The 20,249-nt window shown below is 51.8% G+C and overlaps 1 protein-coding gene across 1 annotated transcript in view; it reads right to left on the bottom strand.

The window, feature by feature from the left end:
* LOC144504067 (SPRY domain-containing protein 3-like) overlaps window positions 1-20,249 on the bottom strand; it is a 450,173-nt gene that overhangs the window by 204,895 nt on the left and 225,029 nt on the right. The window contains exon 6 of the mRNA XM_078229230.1: window positions 15,544-15,732. Coding sequence (XP_078085356.1) covers window positions 15,544-15,732 — 189 coding nt within the window. The remainder of the gene's footprint in view (window positions 1-15,543; window positions 15,733-20,249) is intronic.

Genomic DNA, 20,249 nt, shown 5'->3' with positions numbered 1-20,249 from the left:
ATAACACTGGGGTACAGTATTGGTGGGGACGGGTCTGACGCTGAATAACACTGGGGTACGGTACTGGTGGGGATGGGTCTGTCACTGTATAACACTGGGGTACAGTACTGGGGGTGGGGAATGGTCTGTCGCTGGATAACACTGGGGTACAGAACTGGTGAGGACGGGTCTGTCACTGTATAACACTGGGGTACAGTACTGGTGGGAACGGGTCTGTCACTGTATAACACTGGGGTACAGTACTGGTGGGGATGGGTCTGTCGCTGAATAACACTGGGGTACAGTACTGGTGGGGACGGGTCTCTCACTCTGTAACACTGGGGTACAGTACTGGTGAGGACGAGTCTGTCACTGTATAACACTGGGGTACATTACTGGCGGGGACGGGTCTGGCACTGTATAACACTGGGGTACATTACTGGCGAGGACGGGTCTGTCACTGTATAACACTGGGGTACAGTACTGGTGGGGACGGGTCTGTCACTGTATAACACTGGGGTACAATACTGGCGGGGACGGGTCTGTCACTGTATAACACTGGGGTACAGTACTGGTGGGGACGGGTCTGTCAATATATAACACTGGGGTACAATACTGGCGGGGACGGGTCTGTCACTGTATAACACTGGGGTACAATACTGGCGGGGACGGGTCTATCACTGTATAACACTGGGGTACAGTACAGGTGGGGATGGGTCTGTCACTGTATAACACCAGGGTACAGTACTGGTGGGGACGGGTCTGTCACTGTATAACACTGGGGTACAGTACTGGTGGGGACGGGTCTGTCATTCTATAACATGGGGGTACAGTGCTGGTGGGGATGGGTCTGTCACTGTATAACACTGGGGTACAGTACTGGTGGGGAATGGTCTGTCACTGTATAACACTGGGGTACAGTGCTGGTGGGGACGTGTTTGCCGCTGTATAACACTGGTGTACAATACTGGTGGGGCCAGATCTGTCACTGTATAACACTGGGGTACAGTGCTGATGGGGACGGGTCTGTCACTGTATAACACTGGGATACAGTTCTGGTGGGGATGGGTCTGTCACTGTATAACACTGGGGCACAGTACTGGTGGGGATGGGTCTGGCGCTGTATAACACTGGTGTACAATACTGGTGGGGACAGATCTGTCACTGTATAACACTGGGGTACAGTACTGGTGGGGACGGGTCTGTCACTATATAACACTGGGGTACAGTACTGGTGGGGATGGGTCTGTCGCTGAATAACACTGGGGTACAGTACTGGTGGAGACGGGGCTGTCACTGTATAACACTAGGGTACAGTACTGGTGGGGACGGGTCTGTCACTGTATAACACTGGGGTACAGTACTGGTGAGGACGAGTCTGTCACTGTATAACACTGGGGTACATTACTGGCGAGGACGGGTCTGTCACTGTATAACACTGGGGTACAGTACTGGTGGGGACGGGTCTGTCACTGTATAACACTGGGGTACAATACTGGCGGGGACGGGTCTGTCACTGTATAACACTGGGGTACAGTACTGGTGGGGACGGGTCTGTCAATATATAACACTGGGGTACAATACTGGCGGGGACGGGTCTATCACTGTATAACACTGGGGTACAGTACAGGTGGGGATGGGTCTGTCACTCTATAACACCAGGGTACAGTACTGGTGGGGACGGGTCTGTCGCTGTATAACACTGGGGTACAGTACTGGTGGGGACGGGTCTGTCATTCTATAACATGGGGGTACAGTGCTGGTGGGGATGGGTCTGTCACTGTATAACACTGGGGTACAGTACTGGTGGGGAATGGTCTGTCACTGTATAACACTGGGGTACAGTGCTGGTGGGGACGTGTTTGCCGCTGTATAACACTGGTGTACAATACTGGTGGGGCCAGATCTGTCACTGTATAACACTGGGGTACAGTGCTGGTGGGGACGGGTCTGTCACTGTATAACACTGGGATACAGTTCTGGTGGGGATGGGTCTGTCACTGTATAACACTGGGGCACAGTACTGGTGGGGATGGGTCTGGCGCTGTATAACACTGGTGTACAATACTGGTGGGGACAGACCTGTCACTGTATAACACTGGGGTACAGTACTGGTGGGGACGGGTCTGTCACTATATAACACTGGGGTACAGTACTGGTGGGGATGGGTCTGTCGCTGAATAACACTGGGGTACAGTACTGGTGGGGACGGGGCTGTCACTGTATAACACTAGGGTACAGTACTGGTGGAGACGGGGCTGTCACTGTATAACACTAGGGTACAGTACTGGTGGGGACGGGTCTGTCACTGTATAACACTGGGGTACAGAACTGGTGATGAAGGGTCTGTCACTATAACACTGGTGTACAGAACTGGTGGGGACGGGTCTGTCACTGTATAACACTGGGGTACAGTATTGGTGGGGACGAGTCTGTCACTGTATAACACTGGGGTACAGTATTGGTGGGGACGGGTCTGTCACTATATAACACTGGGGTACAGAACTGGTCGGGATGAGTCTGTCGCTGTATAACACTGGGATACAGTACTGGTGGGGACGGGTCTGTCGCTGAATAACACTGGGGTACAGTATTGGTGGGGACGGGTCTGTCGCTGAATAACACTGGGGTACAGTACTGATGGGGATGGGTCTGTCGCTGAATAACACTGGGGTACAGTATTGGTGGGGACGGGTCTGTCGCTGAATAACACTGGGGTACAGTACTGGTGGAGACGGGGCTGTCACTGTATAACACTAGGGTACAGTACTGGTGGGGACGGGTCTGTCACTGTATAACACTGGGGTACAGAACTGGTGATGAAGGGTCTGTCACTATAACACTGGTGTACAGAACTGGTGGGGACGGGTCTGTCACTGTATAACACTGGGGTACAGTATTGGTGGGGACGAGTCTGTCACTGTATAACACTGGGGTACAGTATTGGTGGGGACGGGTCTGTCACGACATAACACTGGGGTACAGAACTGGTCGGGATGAGTCTGTCGCTGTATAACACTGGGATACAGTACTGGTGGGGACGGGTCTGTCGCTGAATAACACTGGGGTACAGTATTGGTGGGGACGGGTCTGTCGCTGAATAACACTGGGGTACAGTACTGATGGGGATGGGTCTGTCGCTGAATAACACTGGGGTACAGTATTGGTGGGGACGGGTCTGTCGCTGAATAACACTGGGGTACAGTACTGGTGGGGATGGGTCTGTCGCTGTATAACACTGGGGTACAGTACTGGTGGGGATGGGTCTGTCGCTGAATAACACTGGGGTACAGTACTGGTGGGGACGGGTCTGTCACTGTATAACACTGGGGTACAGTACTGGTGGGGATGGGTCTGTCGCTGAATAACACTGGGGTACTGTACTGGTGGGGACGGGTCTGTCGCTGTATAACACTGGGGTACAGTACTGGTGGGGACGGGTCTGTCGCTGTATAACACTAGGGTACAGTACTGGTGGGGACGGGTCTGTCGCTGAATAGCACTGGGGTACAGTACTGGTGGGGATGGGTCTGTCGCTGAATAACACTGGGGTACAGTACTGGTGGGGACGGGTCTGTCACTGAATAACACTGGGGTACAGTACTGGTGGGGACGGGTCTGTCACTGTATAACACTGGGGTACAGTACTGGTGGGGATGGGTCTGTCGCTGAATAACACTGGGGTACAGTATTGGTGGGGACGGGTCTGTCACTGTATAACACTGGAGTACTGTACTGGTGGGGACGGGTCTGTCGCTGTATAACACTGGGGTACAGTACTGGTGGGAACGGGTCTGTCACTGTATAACACTGGGGCACAGTACTGGTGGGGATGGGTCTATCACTATATAACACTGGGGTACAGTATTGGTGGGGATGGGTCTGTCACTGTATAACACTGGGGTACAGAACTGGTGATGAAGGGTCTGTCACTATAACACTGGTGTACAGAACTGGTGGGGACGGGTCTGTCACTGTATAACACTGGGGTACAGTATTGGTGGGGACGGGTCTGTCACTGTATAACACTGGGGTACAGTATTGGTGGGGACGGGTCTGTCACTATATAACACTGGGGTACAGAACTGGTAGGGATGGGTCTGTCGCTGTGTAACACTGGGATACAGTACTGGTGGGGACGGGTCTGTCGCTGAATAACACTGGGGTACAGTGTTGGTGGGGACGGGTCTGTCGCTGAATAACACTGGGGTACAGTACTGATGGGGATGGGTCTGTCGCTGAATAACACTGGGGTACAGTATTGGTGGGGACGGGTCTGTCGCTGAATAACACTGGGGTACAGTACTGGTGGGGATGGGTCGGTCGCTGTATAACACTGGGGTACAGTATTGGTGGGGACGGGTCTGTCACTATATAACACTGGGGTACAGAACTGGTAGGGATGGGTCTGTCGCTGTATAACACTGGGATACAGTACTGGTGGGGACGGGTCTGTCGCTGAATAACACTAGGGTATAGTGTTAGTGGGGACGGGTCTGTCGCTGAATAACACTGGGGTACAGTACTGATGGGGATGGGTCTGTCGCTGAATAACACTGGGGTACAGTATTGGTGGGGACGGGTCTGTCGCTGAATAACACTGGGGTACGGTACTGGTGGGGATGGGTCTGTCACTGTATAACACTGGGGTACAGTACTGGGGGTGGGGAATGGTCTGTCGCTGTATAACACTGGGGTACAGTACTGGTGAGGACGGGTCTGTCACTGTATAACACTGGGGTACAGTACTGGTGGGAACGGGTCTGTCACTGTATAACACTGGGGTACAGTACTGGTGGGGATGGGTCTGTCGCTGAATAACACTGGGGTACAGTACTGGTGGGGACGGGTCTCTCACTCTGTAACACTGGGGTACAGTACTGGTGAGGACGAGTCTGTCACTGTATAACACTGGGGTACATTACTGGCGGGGACGGGTCTGGCACTGTATAACACTGGGGTACATTACTGGCGAGGACGGGTCTGTCACTGTATAACACTGGGGTACAATACTGGCGGGGACGGGTCTGTCACTGTATAACACTGGGGTACAGTACTGGTGGGGACGGGTCTGTCAATACATAACACTGGGGTACAATACTGGTGGGGACGGGTCTGTCACTGTATAACACTGGGGGACAATACTGGCGGGGACGGGTCTATCACTGTATAACACTGGGGTACAGTACAGGTGGGGATAGGTCTGTCACTGTATAACACCAGGGTACAGTACTGGTGGGGACGGGTCTGTCACTGTATAACACTGGGGTACAGTACTGGTGGGGACGGGTCTGTCATTCTATAACATGGGGGTACAGTGCTGGTGGGGATGGGTCTGTTACTGTATAACACTGGGGTACAATACTGTTGGGGACGGGTCTGTCACTGTATAACACTGGGGTACAGTACTGGTGGGGAATGGTCTGTCACTGTATAACACTGGGGTACAGTGCTGGTGGGGACGTGTTTGCCGCTGTATAACACTGGTGTACAATACTGGTGGGGACAGATCTATCACTGTATAACACTGGGGTACAGTGCTGATGGGGACGGGTCTGTCACTGTATAACACTGGGATACAGTTCTGGTGGGGATGGGTCTGTCACTGTATAACACTGGGGCACAGTACTGGTGGGGATGGGTCTGGCGCTGTATAACACTGGTGTACAATACTGGTGGGGACAGATCTGTCACTGTATAACACTGGGGTACAGTACAGGTGGGGACGGGTCTGTCACTAGATAACACTGGGGTACAGTACTGGTGGGGATGGGTCTGTCGCTGAATAACACTGGGGTACAGTACTGGTGGGGACTGGTCTGTCGCTGTATAACACTGGGGTACCGTACTGGTGGGGACGGGTCTGTCACTGTATAACACTAGGGTACAGTACTGGTGGGGACGGGTCTGTCGCTGAATAACACTGGGGTACAGTATTGGTGGGGACGGGTCTGTCGCTGAATAACACTGGGGTACAGTATTGGTGGGGACGGGTCTGTCGCTGAATAACACTGGGGTACGGTACTGGTGGGGATGGGTCTGTCACTGTATAACACTGGGGTACAGTACTGGTGGGGATGGGTCTGGCGCTGTATTACACTGGGGTACAATACTGGTGGGGACAGATCTGTCACTGTATAACACTGGGGTACAGTACTGGTGGGGACGGGTCTGTCGCTGAATAACACTGGGGTACAGTACTGGTGGGGACGGGTCTGTCACTGTATAACACTGGGGTACCGTACTGGTGGGGACGGGTCTGTCACTGTATAACACTAGGGTACAGTACTGGTGGGGACGGGTCTGTCGCTGAATAACACTGGGGTACAGTATTGGTGGGGACGGGTCTGTCGCTGAATAACATTGGGGTACAGTATTGGTGGGGACGGGTCTGTCGCTGAATAACACTGGGGTACGGTACTGGTGGGGATGGGTCTGTCACTGTATAACACTGGGGTACAGTACTGGGGGTGGGGAATGGTCTGTCGCTGTATAACACTGGGGTACAATACTGGCGGGGACGGGTCTGTCACTGTATAACACTGGGGTACAATACTGGCGGGGACGGGTCTATCACTGTATAACACTGGGGTACAGTACAGGTGGGGATGGGTCTGTCACTGTATAACACCAGGGTACAGTACTGGTGGGGACGGGTCTGTCACTGTATAACACTGGGGTACAGTACTGGTGGGGACGGGTCTGTCATTCTATAACATGGGGGTACAGTGCTGGTGGGGATGGGTCTGTCACTGTATAACACTGGGGTACAGTGCTGGTGGGGACGTGTTTGCCGCTGTATAACACTGGTGTACAATACTGGTGGGGCCAGATCTGTCACTGTATAACACTGGGGTACAGTGCTGATGGGGACGGGTCTGTCACTGTATAACACTGGGATACAGTTCTGGTGGGGATGGGTCTGTCACTGTATAACACTGGGGCACAGTACTGGTGGGGATGGGTCTGGCGCTGTATAACACTGGTGTACAATACTGGTGGGGACAGATCTGTCACTGTATAACACTGGGGTACAGTACTGGTGGGGATGGGTCTGGCGCTGTATAACACTGGTGTACAATACTGGTGGGGACAGATCTGTCACTGTATAACACTGGGGTACAATACTGGTGGGGACGGGTCTGTCACTATATAACACTGGGGTACAGTACTGGTGGGGATGGGTCTGTCGCTGAATAACACTGGGGTACAGGACTGGTGGAGACGGGGCTGTCACTGTATAACACTAGGGTACAGTACTGGTGGGGACGGGTCTGTCGCTGCATAACACTGGGGTACAGTATTGGTGGGGACGGGTCTGTCGCTGAATAACATTGGGGTACAGTATTGGTGGGGACGGGTCTGTCGCTGAATAACACTGGGGTACGGTACTGGTGGGGATGGGTCTGTCACTGTATAACACTGGGGTACAGTACTGGGGGTGGGGAATGGTCTGTCGCTGTATAACACTGGGGTACAATACTGGCGGGGACGGGTCTGTCACTGTATAACACTGGGGTACAATACTGGTGGGGACGGGTCTATCACTGTATAACACTGGGGTACAGTACAGGTGGGGATGGGTCTGTCACTGTATAACACCAGGGTACAGTACTGGTGGGGACGGGTCTGTCACTGTATAACACTGGGGTACAGTACTGGTGGGGACGGGTCTGTCATTCTATAACATGGGGTACAGTGCTGGTGGGGATGGGTCTGTCACTGTATAACACTGGGGTACAGTACTGGTGGGGAATGGTCTGTCACTGTATAACACTGGGGTACAGTGCTGGTGGGGACGTGTTTGCCGCTGTATAACACTGGTGTACAATACTGGTGGGGCCAGATCTGTCACTGTATAACACTGGGGTACAGTGCTGATGGGGACGGGTCTGTCACTGTATAACACTGGGATACAGTTCTGGTGGGGATGGGTCTGTCACTGTATAACACTGGGGCACAGTACTGGTGGGGATGGGTCTGGCGCTGTATAACACTGGTGTACAATACTGGTGGGGACAGATCTGTCACTGTATAACACTGGGGTACAGTACTGGTGGGGACGGGTCTGTCACTATATAACACTGGGGTACAGTACTGGTGGGGACGGGTCTGTCACTATATAACACTGGGGTACAGAACTGGTCGGGATGGGTCTGTCGCTGTATAACACTGGGATACAGTACTGGTGGGGACGGGTCTGTCGCTGAATAACACTGGGGTACAGTAGTGGTGGGGACGGGTCTGTCGCTGAATAACACTGGGGTACAGTACTGATGGGGATGGGTCTGTCGCTGAATAACACTGGGGTACAGTATTGGTGGGGACGGGTCTGTCGCTGAATAACACTGGGGTACAGTACTGGTGGGGATGGGTCTGTCGCTGTATAACACTGGGGTACAGTACTGGTGGGGATGGGTCTGTCGCTGAATAACACTGGGGTACAGTACTGGTGGGGACGGGTCTGTCACTGTATAACACTGGGGTACAGTACTGGTGGGGATGGGTCTGTCGCTGAATAACACTGGGGTACTGTACTGGTGGGGACGGGTCTGTCGCTGTATAACACTGGGGTACAGTACTGGTGGGGACGGGTCTGTCGCTGTATAACACTAGGGTACAGTACTGGTGGGGACGGGTCTGTCGCTGAATAGCACTGGGGTACAGTACTGGTGGGGATGGGTCTGTCGCTGAATAACACTGGGGTACAGTACTGGTGGGGACGGGTCTGTCACTGAATAACACTGGGGTACAGTACTGGTGGGGACGGGTCTGTCACTGTATAACACTGGGGTACAGTACTGGTGGGGATGGGTCTGTCGCTGAATAACACTGGGGTACAGTATTAGAACATAGAACATAGAACATTACAGCGCAGAACAGGCCCTTCGGCCCACGATGTTGCACCGACCAGTTAAAAAAAAAAACTGTGACCCTCCAACCTAAACCAATTTCTTTTCGTCCATGAACCTATCTACGGATCTCTTAAACGCCCCCAAACTAGGCGCATTTACTACTGATGCTGGCAGGGCATTCCAATCCCTCACCACCCTCTGGGTAAAGAACCTACCCCTGACATCGGTTCTATAACTACCCCCCCCTCAATTTAAAGCCATGCCCCCTCGTGCTGGATTTCTCCATCAGAGGAAAAAGGCTATCACTATCCACCCTATCTAAACCTCTAATCATCTTATATGTTTCAATAAGATCCCCTCTTAGCCGCCGCCTTTCCAGCGAAAACAATCCCAAATCCCTCAGCCTCTCCTCATAGGATCTCCCCTCCATACCAGGCAACATCCTGGTAAACCTCCTCTGCACCCTCTCCAAAGCCTCCACATCCTTCCTGTAATGTGGGGACCAGAACTGCACACAGTACTCCAAGTGCGGCCGCACCAGAGTTGTGTACAGTTGCAACATAACGCTACGACTCCTAAATTCAATCCCCCTACCAATAAACGCCAAGACACCATATGCCTTCTTAACAACCTTATCTACTTGATTCCCAACTTTCAGGGATCTATGCACACATACACCTAGATCCCTCTGCTCCTCCACACTATTCAAAGTCCTCCCGTTAGCCCTATACTCAACACATCTGTTATTCCTACCAAAGTGAATTACCTCACACTTCTCCGCATTAAACTCCATCCGCCACCTCTCGGCCCAACTTTGCAACCTGTCTAAGTCTTCCTGCAAACTACGACACCCTTCCTCACTGTCTACCACACCACCGACTTTGGTGTCATCAGCAAATTTGCTAATCCACCCAACTATACCCTCATCCATTGGTGGGGACGGGTCTGTCACTGTATAACACTGGGGTACTGTACTGGTGGGGACGGGTCTGTCGCTGTATAACACTGGGGTACAGTACTGGTGGGAACGGGTCTGTCACTGTATAACACTGGGGCACAGTACTGGTGGGGATGGGTCTATCACTATATAACACTGGGGTACAGTATTGGTGGGGATGGGTCTGTCACTGTATAACACTGGGGTACAGAACTGGTGATGAAGGGTCTGTCACTATAACACTGGTGTACAGAACTGGTGGGGACGGGTCTGTCACTGTATAACACTGGGGTACAGTATTGGTGGGGACGGGTCTGTCACTGTATAACACTGGGGTACAGTATTGGTGGGGACGGGCCGGTCACTATATAACACTGGGGTACAGAACTGGTAGGGATGGGTCTGTCGCTGTGTAACACTGGGATACAGTACTGGTGGGGACGGGTCTGTCGCTGAATAACACTGGGGTACAGTGTTGGTGGGGACGGGTCTGTCGCTGAATAACACTGGGGTACAGTACTGATGGGGATGGGTCTGTCGCTGAATAACACTGGGGTACAGTATTGGTGGGGACGGGTCTGTCGCTGAATAACACTGGGGTACAGTACTGGTGGGGATGGGTCGGTCGCTGTATAACACTGGGGTACAGTATTGGTGGGGACGGGTCTGTCACTATATAACACTGGGGTACAGAACTGGTAGGGATGGGTCTGTCGCTGTATAACACTGGGATACAGTACTGGTGGGGACGGGTCTGTCGCTGAATAACACTAGGGTATAGTGTTAGTGGGGACGGGTCTGTCGCTGAATAACACTGGGGTACAGTACTGATGGGGATGGGTCTGTCGCTGAATAACACTGGGGTACAGTATTGGTGGGGACGGGTCTGTCGCTGAATAACACTGGGGTACGGTACTGGTGGGGATGGGTCTGTCACTGTATAACACTGGGGTACAGTACTGGGGGTGGGGAATGGTCTGTCGCTGTATAACACTGGGGTACAGTACTGGTGAGGACGGGTCTGTCACTGTATAACACTGGGGTACAGTACTGGTGGGAACGGGTCTGTCACTGTATAACACTGGGGTACAGTACTGGTGGGGATGGGTCTGTCGCTGAATAACACTGGGGTACAGTACTGGTGGGGACGGGTCTCTCACTCTGTAACACTGGGGTACAGTACTGGTGAGGACGAGTCTGTCACTGTATAACACTGGGGTACATTACTGGCGGGGACGGGTCTGGCACTGTATAACACTGGGGTACATTACTGGCGAGGACGGGTCTGTCACTGTATAACACTGGGGTACAGTACTGGTGGGGACGGGTCTGTCACTGTATAACACTGGGGTACAATACTGGCGGGGACGGGTCTGTCACTGTATAACACTGGGGTACAGTACTGGTGGGGACGGGTCTGTCAATATATAACACTGGGGTACAATACTGGTGGGGACGGGTCTGTCACTGTATAACACTGGGGTACAATACTGGCGGGGACGGGTCTATCACTGTATAACACTGGGGTACAGTACAGGTGGGGATAGGTCTGTCACTGTATAACACCAGGGTACAGTACTGGTGGGGACGGGTCTGTCACTGTATAACACTGGGGTACAGTACTGGTGGGGACGGGTCTGTCATTCTATAACATGGGGGTACAGTGCTGGTGGGGATGGGTCTGTTACTGTATAACACTGGGGTACAATACTGTTGGGGACGGGTCTGTCACTGTATAACACTGGGGTACAGTACTGGTGGGGAATGGTCTGTCACTGTATAACACTGGGGTACAGTGCTGGTGGGGACGTGTTTGCCGCTGTATAACACTGGTGTACAATACTGGTGGGGACAGATCTATCACTGTATAACACTGGGGTACAGTGCTGATGGGGACGGGTCTGTCACTGTATAACACTGGGATACAGTTCTGGTGGGGATGGGTCTGTCACTGTATAACACTGGGGCACAGTACTGGTGGGGATGGGTCTGGCGCTGTATAACACTGGTGTACAATACTGGTGGGGACAGATCTGTCACTGTATAACACTGGGGTACAGTACTGGTGGGGACGGGTCTGTCACTATATAACACTGGGGTACAGTACTGGTGGGGATGGGTCTGTCGCTGAATAACACTGGGGTACAGTACTGGTGGGGACTGGTCTGTCGCTGTATAACACTGGGGTACCGTACTGGTGGGGACGGGTCTGTCACTGTATAACACTAGGGTACAGTACTGGTGGGGACGGGTCTGTCGCTGAATAACACTGGGGTACAGTATTGGTGGGGACGGGTCTGTCGCTGAATAACACTGGGGTACAGTATTGGTGGGGACGGGTCTGTCGCTGAATAACACTGGGGTACGGTACTGGTGGGGATGGGTCTGTCACTGTATAACACTGGGGTACAGTACTGGTGGGGATGGGTCTGGCGCTGTATAACACTGGGGTACAATACTGGTGGGGACAGATCTGTCACTGTATAACACTGGGGTACAGTACTGGTGGGGACGGGTCTGTCACTATATAACACTGGGGAACAGTACTGGTGGGGATGGGTCTGTCGCTGAATAACACTGGGGTACAGTACTGGTGGGGACGGGTCTGTCACTGTATAACACTGGGGTACCGTACTGGTGGGGACGGGTCTGTCACTGTATAACACTAGGGTACAGTACTGGTGGGGACGGGTCTGTCGCTGAATAACACTGGGGTACAGTATTGGTGGGGACGGGTCTGTCGCTGAATAACACTGGGGTACAGTATTGGTGGGGACGGGACTGTCGCTGAATAACACTGGGGTACGGTACTGGTGGGGATGGGTCTGTCACTGTATAACACTGGGGTACAGTACTGGTGGGGATGGGTCTGTCGCTGAATAACACTGGGGTACAGTACTGGTGGGGACGGGTCTGTCGCTGTATAACACTGGGGTACAGTACTGGTGGGGACGGGTCTGTCACTATATAACACTGGGGTACAGTACTGGTGGGAATGGGTCTGTCGCTGAATAACACTGGGGTACAGTACTGGTGGGGACAGATCTGTCACTGTATAACACTGGGGTACAGTACTGGTGGGGAAGGTCTGTCACTGAATAACACTGGGGTACAGTACTGGTGGGGATGGGTCTGGCGCTGTATAACACTGGTGTACAATACTGGTGGGGACAGATCTGTCACTGTATAACACTGGGGTACAGTACTGGTGGGGACGGGTCTGTCACTATATAACACTGGGGTACAGTACTGGTGGGGATGGGTCTGTCGCTGAATAACACTGGGGTACAGTACTGGTGGGGACGGGTCTGTCGCTGTATAACACAGGGGTACAGTAATGGTGGGGACGGGTCTGTCACTGTATAACACTAGGGTACAGTACTGGTGGGGTCGGGTCTGTCGCTGAATAACACTGGGGTACAGTATTGGTGGGGACGGGTCTGTCGCTGAATAACACTGGGGTACAGTATTGGTGGGGACGGGTCTGTCGCTGATTAACACTGGGGTACAGTACTGGTGGAGACGGGGCTGTCACTGTATAACACTAGGGTACAGTACTGGTGGGGACGGGTCTGTCACTGTATAACACTGGGGTACAGTACTGGTGGGGACGGGTCTGTCACTATATAACACTGGGGCACAGTACTGGTGGGGACGGGTCTGTCACTGTATAACACTGGGGTACAGTACTGGTGGGGATGGGTCTGTCACTATATAACACTGGGGTACAGTATTGGTGGGGATGGGTCTGTCACTATATAACACTGGGGTACAGAACTGGTGATGAAGGGTCTGTCACTATAACACTGGTGTACAGAACTGGTGGGGACGGGTCTGTCACTGTATAACACTGGGGTACAGTATTGGTGGGGACGAGTCTGTCACTGTATAACACTGGGGTACAGTATTGGTGGGGACGGGTCTGTCACTATATAACACTGGGGTACAGAACTGGTCGGGACGGGTCTGTCGCTGAATAACACTGGGGTACAGTATTGGTGGGGACGGGTCTGTCGCTGAATAACACTGGGGTACAGTACTGACGGGGATGGGTCTGTCGCTGAATAACACTGGGGTACAGTATTGGTGGGGACGGGTCTGTCGCTGAATAACACTGGGGTACTGTACTGGTGGGGACGGGTCTGTCGCTGTATAACACTGGGGTACAGTACTGGTGGGGACGGGTCTGTCGCTGAATAACACTAGGGTACAGTACTGGTGGGGACGGGTCTGTCGCTGAATAGCACTGGGGTACAGTACTGGTGGGGATGGGTCTGTCGCTGAATAACACTGGGGTACAGTACTGGTGGGGACGGGTCTGTCACTGTATAACACTGGGGTACAGTACTGGTGGGGATGGGTCTGTCGCTGAATAACACTGGGGTACAGTATTGGTGGGGACGGGTCTGTCACTGTATAACACTGGGGTACTGTACTGGTGGGGACGGGTCTGTCGCTGTATAACACTGGGGTACAGTACTGGTGGGAACGGGTCTGTCACTGTATAACACTGTGGTACAGTACTGGTGGGGATGGGTCTGTCACTATATAACACTGGGGTACAGTATTGGTGGGGATGGGTCTGTCACTATATAACACTGGGGTACAGTACTGGTGGGGACGGGTCTGTCACTATATAACACTGGGGTACAGAACTGGTGATGAATGGTCTGTCACTATAACACTGGTGTACAGAACTGGTAGGGATGGGTCTGTCGCTGTGTAACACTGGGATACAGTACTGGTGGGGACGGGTCTGTCGCTGAATAACACTGGGGTACAGTGTTGGTGGGGACGGGTCTGTCGCTGAATAACACTGGGGTACAGTACTGATGGGGATGGGTCTGTCGCTGAATAACACTGGGGTACAGTATTGGTGGGGACGGGTCTGTCGCTGAATAACACTGGGGTACAGCACTGGTGGGGATGGGTCGGTCGCTGTATAACACTGGGGTACAGTACTGGTGGGGATGGGTCTGTCGCTGAATAACACTGGGGTACAGTACTGGTGGGGACGGGTCTGTCACTGAATAACACTGGGGTACAGTACTGGTGGGGATGGGTCTGTCGCTGAATAACACTGGGGTACTGTACTGGTGGGGACGGGTCTGTCGCTGTATAACACTGGGGTACAGTACTGGTGGGGACGGGTCTGTCGCTGTATAACACTAGGGTACAGTACTGGTGGGGACGGGTCTGTCGCTGAATAGCGCTGGGGTACAGTATTGGTGGGGACGGGTCTGTCGCTGTATAACACTAGGGTACAGTACTGGTGGGGACGGGTCTGTCACTGTATAACACTGGGGTACAGTACTGGTGGGGATGAGTCTGTCGCTGAATAACACTGGGGTACAGTATTGGTGGGGACGGGTCTGTCGCTGTATAACACTGGGGTACAGTACTGGTGGGGACGGGTCTGTCGCTGTATAACACTAGGGTACAGTACTGGTGGGGACGGGTCTGTCGCTGAATAGCGCTGGGGTACAGTGCTGGTGGGGACGGGTCTGTCACTGTATAACACTGGGGTACTGTACTGGTGGGGACGGGTCTGTCGCTGTATAACACTGGGGTACAGTACTGGTGGGGACGGGTCTGTCACTGTATAACACTGGGGTACAGTACTGGTGGGGACGGGTCTGTCGCTGTATAATACTGGGGTACAGTACTGGTGGGGACGGGCCTGTCGCTGTATAACACTGGGGTACAGTACTGGTGGGGACGGGTCTGTCACTGTGGTTAGAGATGGAGCTGTCAGTACAGTTTGTTACTCACCGGCCCGGACACCTTCATGTCATGTAGCCAAGCCCAATCATCTTCATGGTTGTCCACCAGCATTATAGTCTCTTCATCTGGCCAAGCCCACTCCGCCAGGAGGTCTATCTGGACCTCCTCTCCAATCGAATGCATTCCTACCGCAGGATGGAGGCTTGCCACTGGCAATGGAACGACCACGGTGCCAATCTGAGACCAAATAGAACAAAGCTTCGGTCAGTGAAGGTGCTGAAATTCCTGGTGTCTGTGCATGTGAGGCCAGTGAAAATACCCATTCTTCTCCATTCTGAGTGAGCAACAATACTGTCCATTATAACTGCCTCGATTTGGATCTGAAATAACTTGAAATCATATCAATGGATAATCATCAAAGATGCCTCAAAGTAACAACACTGGCAACTTTCTGCTCCCCAGAACTAGAACACACGACGCTAAAATGCCACCCCCACTACCTTCGGTGGGAGTTCACCTCCGTTATCCTGATGGCAGTTTACATCCTATCCCATGCAGACGTGAAGATCGCGCTGGACGAAATATACACCACTACGAATAGGCTTGAGACAAAACATCCCGAGGCCTTGTTCATCGTGGCTGGGGACTTCGATCATGCCAAGCTTAAGAGCGTACTACCAAGTTACCATCAACACGTCTCCTGCTCCACCAGAGGCCCAAACATCCGCAACCACTGCTACACAAATATCAAACATACCTACCACTCTATCGCCCGCCCACACTTTCACAAATCAGACCACAAGGCTGTGCTCCTGCTCCCGCCTTACAAACAAAAACTGAAGCGGGAGCATCCGTCAAAGAAAGTCGTGCAATCTGAGGAATCGGATGATCTCCTACGGGGCTGCTTGGAGTCAGTGGACTGGTCAGTATTTAAAAACTCTGCGACCAGCCTGAGCGAGTATGCCACAAGAGTAACTGACTTCATTAGTAAGTGTGTAGAAGACTGTGTGCCAAAGAAGCAAATCCGTGTGTTTTCCAATCGGAAACCATGGATGAACAGGGATATCCACTACTTGCTGAAGTCCAGATCTGAGGCGTTCAAGTCAGGCGACACTGACCTATACAAGGAAGCCAGATACGATCTAAGGAGATCCATCAAAGATCAACCTGGGAGAGTTTGATGGGGACAGTGTAGAGGGAGCTTTACTCTGTATCTAACCCCGTGCTGTACCTGTCCTGGGAGTGTTTGATGGGGGACAGTGTAGAGGGAGCTTTACTCTGTATCTAACCCCGTGCTGTACCTGTCCTGGGAGTGTTTGATGGGGACAGTGTAGAGGGAGCTTTACTCTGTATCTAACCCCGTGCTGTACCTGTCCTGGGAGTGTTTGATGGGGGACAGTGTAGAGGGAGCTTTACTCTGTATCTAACCCCGTGCTGTACCTGTCCTGGGAGTGTTTGATGGGGGACAGTGTAGAGGGAGCTTTACTCTGTATCTAACCCCATGCTGTACCTGTCCTGGGAGTGTTCGATGGGGGGACAGTGTAGAGGGAGCTTTACTCTGCATCTAACCCCGTGCTGTACCTGTCCTGGGAGTGTTCGATGGGGGGAAAGTGTAGAGGGAGCTTTATTCTGTATCTAACCCCGTGCTGTACCTGTCCTGGGAGTGTTTGATGGGGACAGTGTAGAGGGAGCTTTACTCTGTATCTAACCCCGTGCTGTACCTGTCCTGGGAGTGTTTGATGGGGACAGTGTAGAGGGAGCTTTACTCTGTATCTAACCCCGTGCTGTACCTGTCCTGGGAGTGTTTGATGGGGACAGTGTAGAGGGAGCTTTACTCTGTATCTAACCCCGTGCTGTACCTGTCCTGGGAGTGTTTGATGGGGGACAGTGTAGAGGGAGCTTTACTCTGTATCTAACCCCGTGCTGTACCTGTCCTGGGAGTGTTTGATGGGGACAGTGTAGAGGGAGCTTTACTCTGTATCTAACGCCGTGCTGTACCTGTCCTGGGAGTGTTTGATGGGGACAGTGTAGAGGGAGCTTTACTCTGTATCTAACCCCATGCTGTACCTGTCCTGGGAGTGTTTGATGGGGACAGTGTAGAGGGAGCTTTACTCTGTATCTAACCCCGTGCAATATTCAAGACAGTGACTGATATTCCTTGAGTGACTAATGGAATTGAGGTTCATGGGGATAGTTTGATAAGTTGGTGTTGAGGTGAAAGATCAGTCATCTTATCCAATGGTGGCGCAGGATTGAGAGGCTGAAGGGCCTTCGCCTATTCCCCTTTTTTAGGGTCTCTTTTTGAGCCTCTCTGTTCTGAGGAGATCAATCCCAATTCTGTCATCTCGCCATGGAACTGTAATCCCTCGAACTATCCTAATAAATCTCCCTGTATCCTCGCCAAATCTTTCATTTCCTTCCGAAATGCAGTGCCCAGAATTGGACACAAACACCAGCTGAACTGCACTCGTATTTTAAAATGATTTACCACCATTTCCTGGGGGGGTTTTTTTTGGAATTAAACTCTTGAGGAGAGAGATTGATTTTGGTTAGTTGGGCAGAAGGGGTGATTGGAGAAGCCAGGTCCTTTCCCCATTCTCCTCCCTGTGGAAGCGTGAGACATTGTCAGCCAATGCGATCGGCACTCACTCCTCCAGTGACTAATTCTCTGACAGCGGAACGCTAATGAAGGGGGGGGCGGTGTGGGAAAGGAGAAAGAGAGACACCTAATCTTTACAGAAAAGTGAAATGAGTTAAAATAAAATATTGTTAGTGAAAGATTTATATGATGGAACTCGATCGCGTACTGAGACTTTTGCTCCAGTGTAATGAGAAGGCAGCCATTGAATTCGGGTAATGTAACGCCCTGACAACCCAGCTTATCTTTCAACACAGTGATCAGAGGCATCTGGTGAAAGTATTAGTCTGGATCTTAATGAGTTTGATGACAAAAGGAAATGATTTGATCCAGAATGCACAGTTCCTTTTTGCCAGTTTCGGGTTATCTGTCACCCGTCCCCCTTGGAACAATTGGCTCAGGCTGGGGTGTGTGATTTCTGCTGTTTAACCCATTCACCTCCCCTCTGCCTCAGCCCCATTGTAAGTGCCAGTGTCAAAGCTTCCATTCAGAGCAGGACACCCGGCTTTTGACTTGTAAACATCGAATGTGGAGCAATGGTTTATTGCTATTTAAAAATTGACATCCCTTAACATTCAATGGTGTTACTATCACTGAATCCCCCACTGTCAACATCCTTGGGGCTACCATTGACCAGAAACTCAACTGGACTCACCACATAAACACAGTGGCTACAAGAGCAGGTCAGGGGCTCGGAATACTGTGGCGAGTAACTCACCTCCTGACTCCCCAGAGCCTGTCCACCATCTACAAGGCACAAGTCAGGAGTGTGATGGAATATTCCCCACTTGCCTGGATGGGTGCAGCTCCAACAACACTCAAGAAGCTTGACACTATCCAGGACAAAGCAGCCCACTTGATTGGCACCACATCTACAAACATTCAATCCCTCCACTACTGATGCTCAGTAGCAGCCGTGTGTACCATCTACAAGATGCACTGCAGCAATTCAACAAGATTCCTTAGGCAACACCTTCTAAACCCATGACAACTTTCATCTGGAAGAACAAGGGCAGCAGATACATGGGAACACCACCACCTGCAAGTTCCCCTTCAAGCCACTCACCATCCTGACTTGGAAATATATCGCCATTCCTTCATAGTCACTGGGTCAAAATCCTGGAATTCCCTCCCAAACAGCATTATGGGTCAACCCACAGAACATGAACTGCAGCGATTCAAGAAGGCAGCTCACGACCACCTTCTCCAGGGCAACTAGGAATGGTCAATAAATGTTGGCCCAGCCAGTGACACCCATATTCCACGAACCAATAAAAAAAAAGTTGCAATTGGTGGTGGAAAAGAGGGAAAATTAGAAACAAGTTGTTCTTTCACCTGAAGAGTCACACTGAATTGAAATATTAACTCTGTTTCTCTCGACATTGATGCTGCCAGACCCATTGGGACTTCCCCGCATTTTCTGTATTTATGTTAACAACAACACCTCCTCCACGATCATCCTCAACCCCAGTGCCCCACAAGGCTGTGTTCACAGCCCCCTACTATAATCCTTATACACCTATGACTGTGTGGCTAAATTCCCCTCCAACTCGATTTTCAAGTTTGCTGATGACATCACCGTAGTGGGCCGGATCTCAAACAATGACGAGACAGAGTACAGGAATGAGATAGAGAATTTGGTGAACTGGTGCAACAACAATAATCTCTCCCTCAATGTCAAAAAAACGAAGGAGATAGCCATCAACTTGAGGAAGCGTAAAGGAGAACATACCCCTGTCTACATCAATGGGGACAAAGTGGAAATGGTCGAGAGCTTCAAGTTTCTGGCTGTCCAGATCACCAACAACCTGTCCTGGTCCCCCCATGCCGACACTATAGTTAAGAAAGCCCACCAATGCCTCTACTTTTTCAGAAGACTAAGGAAATTTGGCATGTCAGCTACAACTCTCATCAACTTTTACAGATGCACCATAGAAAGCATTCTTTCTGGTTGTATCACAGCTTGGTATGGCTCCTGCTCTGCCCAAGACCACAATGAACTACTAAGGGTCATGAATGTAGCCCCATCCATCACACAAACCAGCCCCCCATCCATTGACTCTGTCTACACTTCCCGCTGCCTCGGAAAAGCAGCCAACATAATTAAAGACCCCAC

This window comes from Mustelus asterias, chromosome 14 (genome assembly GCF_964213995.1).
Source record: "Mustelus asterias chromosome 14, sMusAst1.hap1.1, whole genome shotgun sequence".
NCBI lineage: Eukaryota > Metazoa > Chordata > Chondrichthyes > Carcharhiniformes > Triakidae > Mustelus > Mustelus asterias.
The sequence above is the reverse complement of the archived record's forward strand: the minus strand, read 5'-3'. Positions and strand labels throughout refer to the sequence as shown.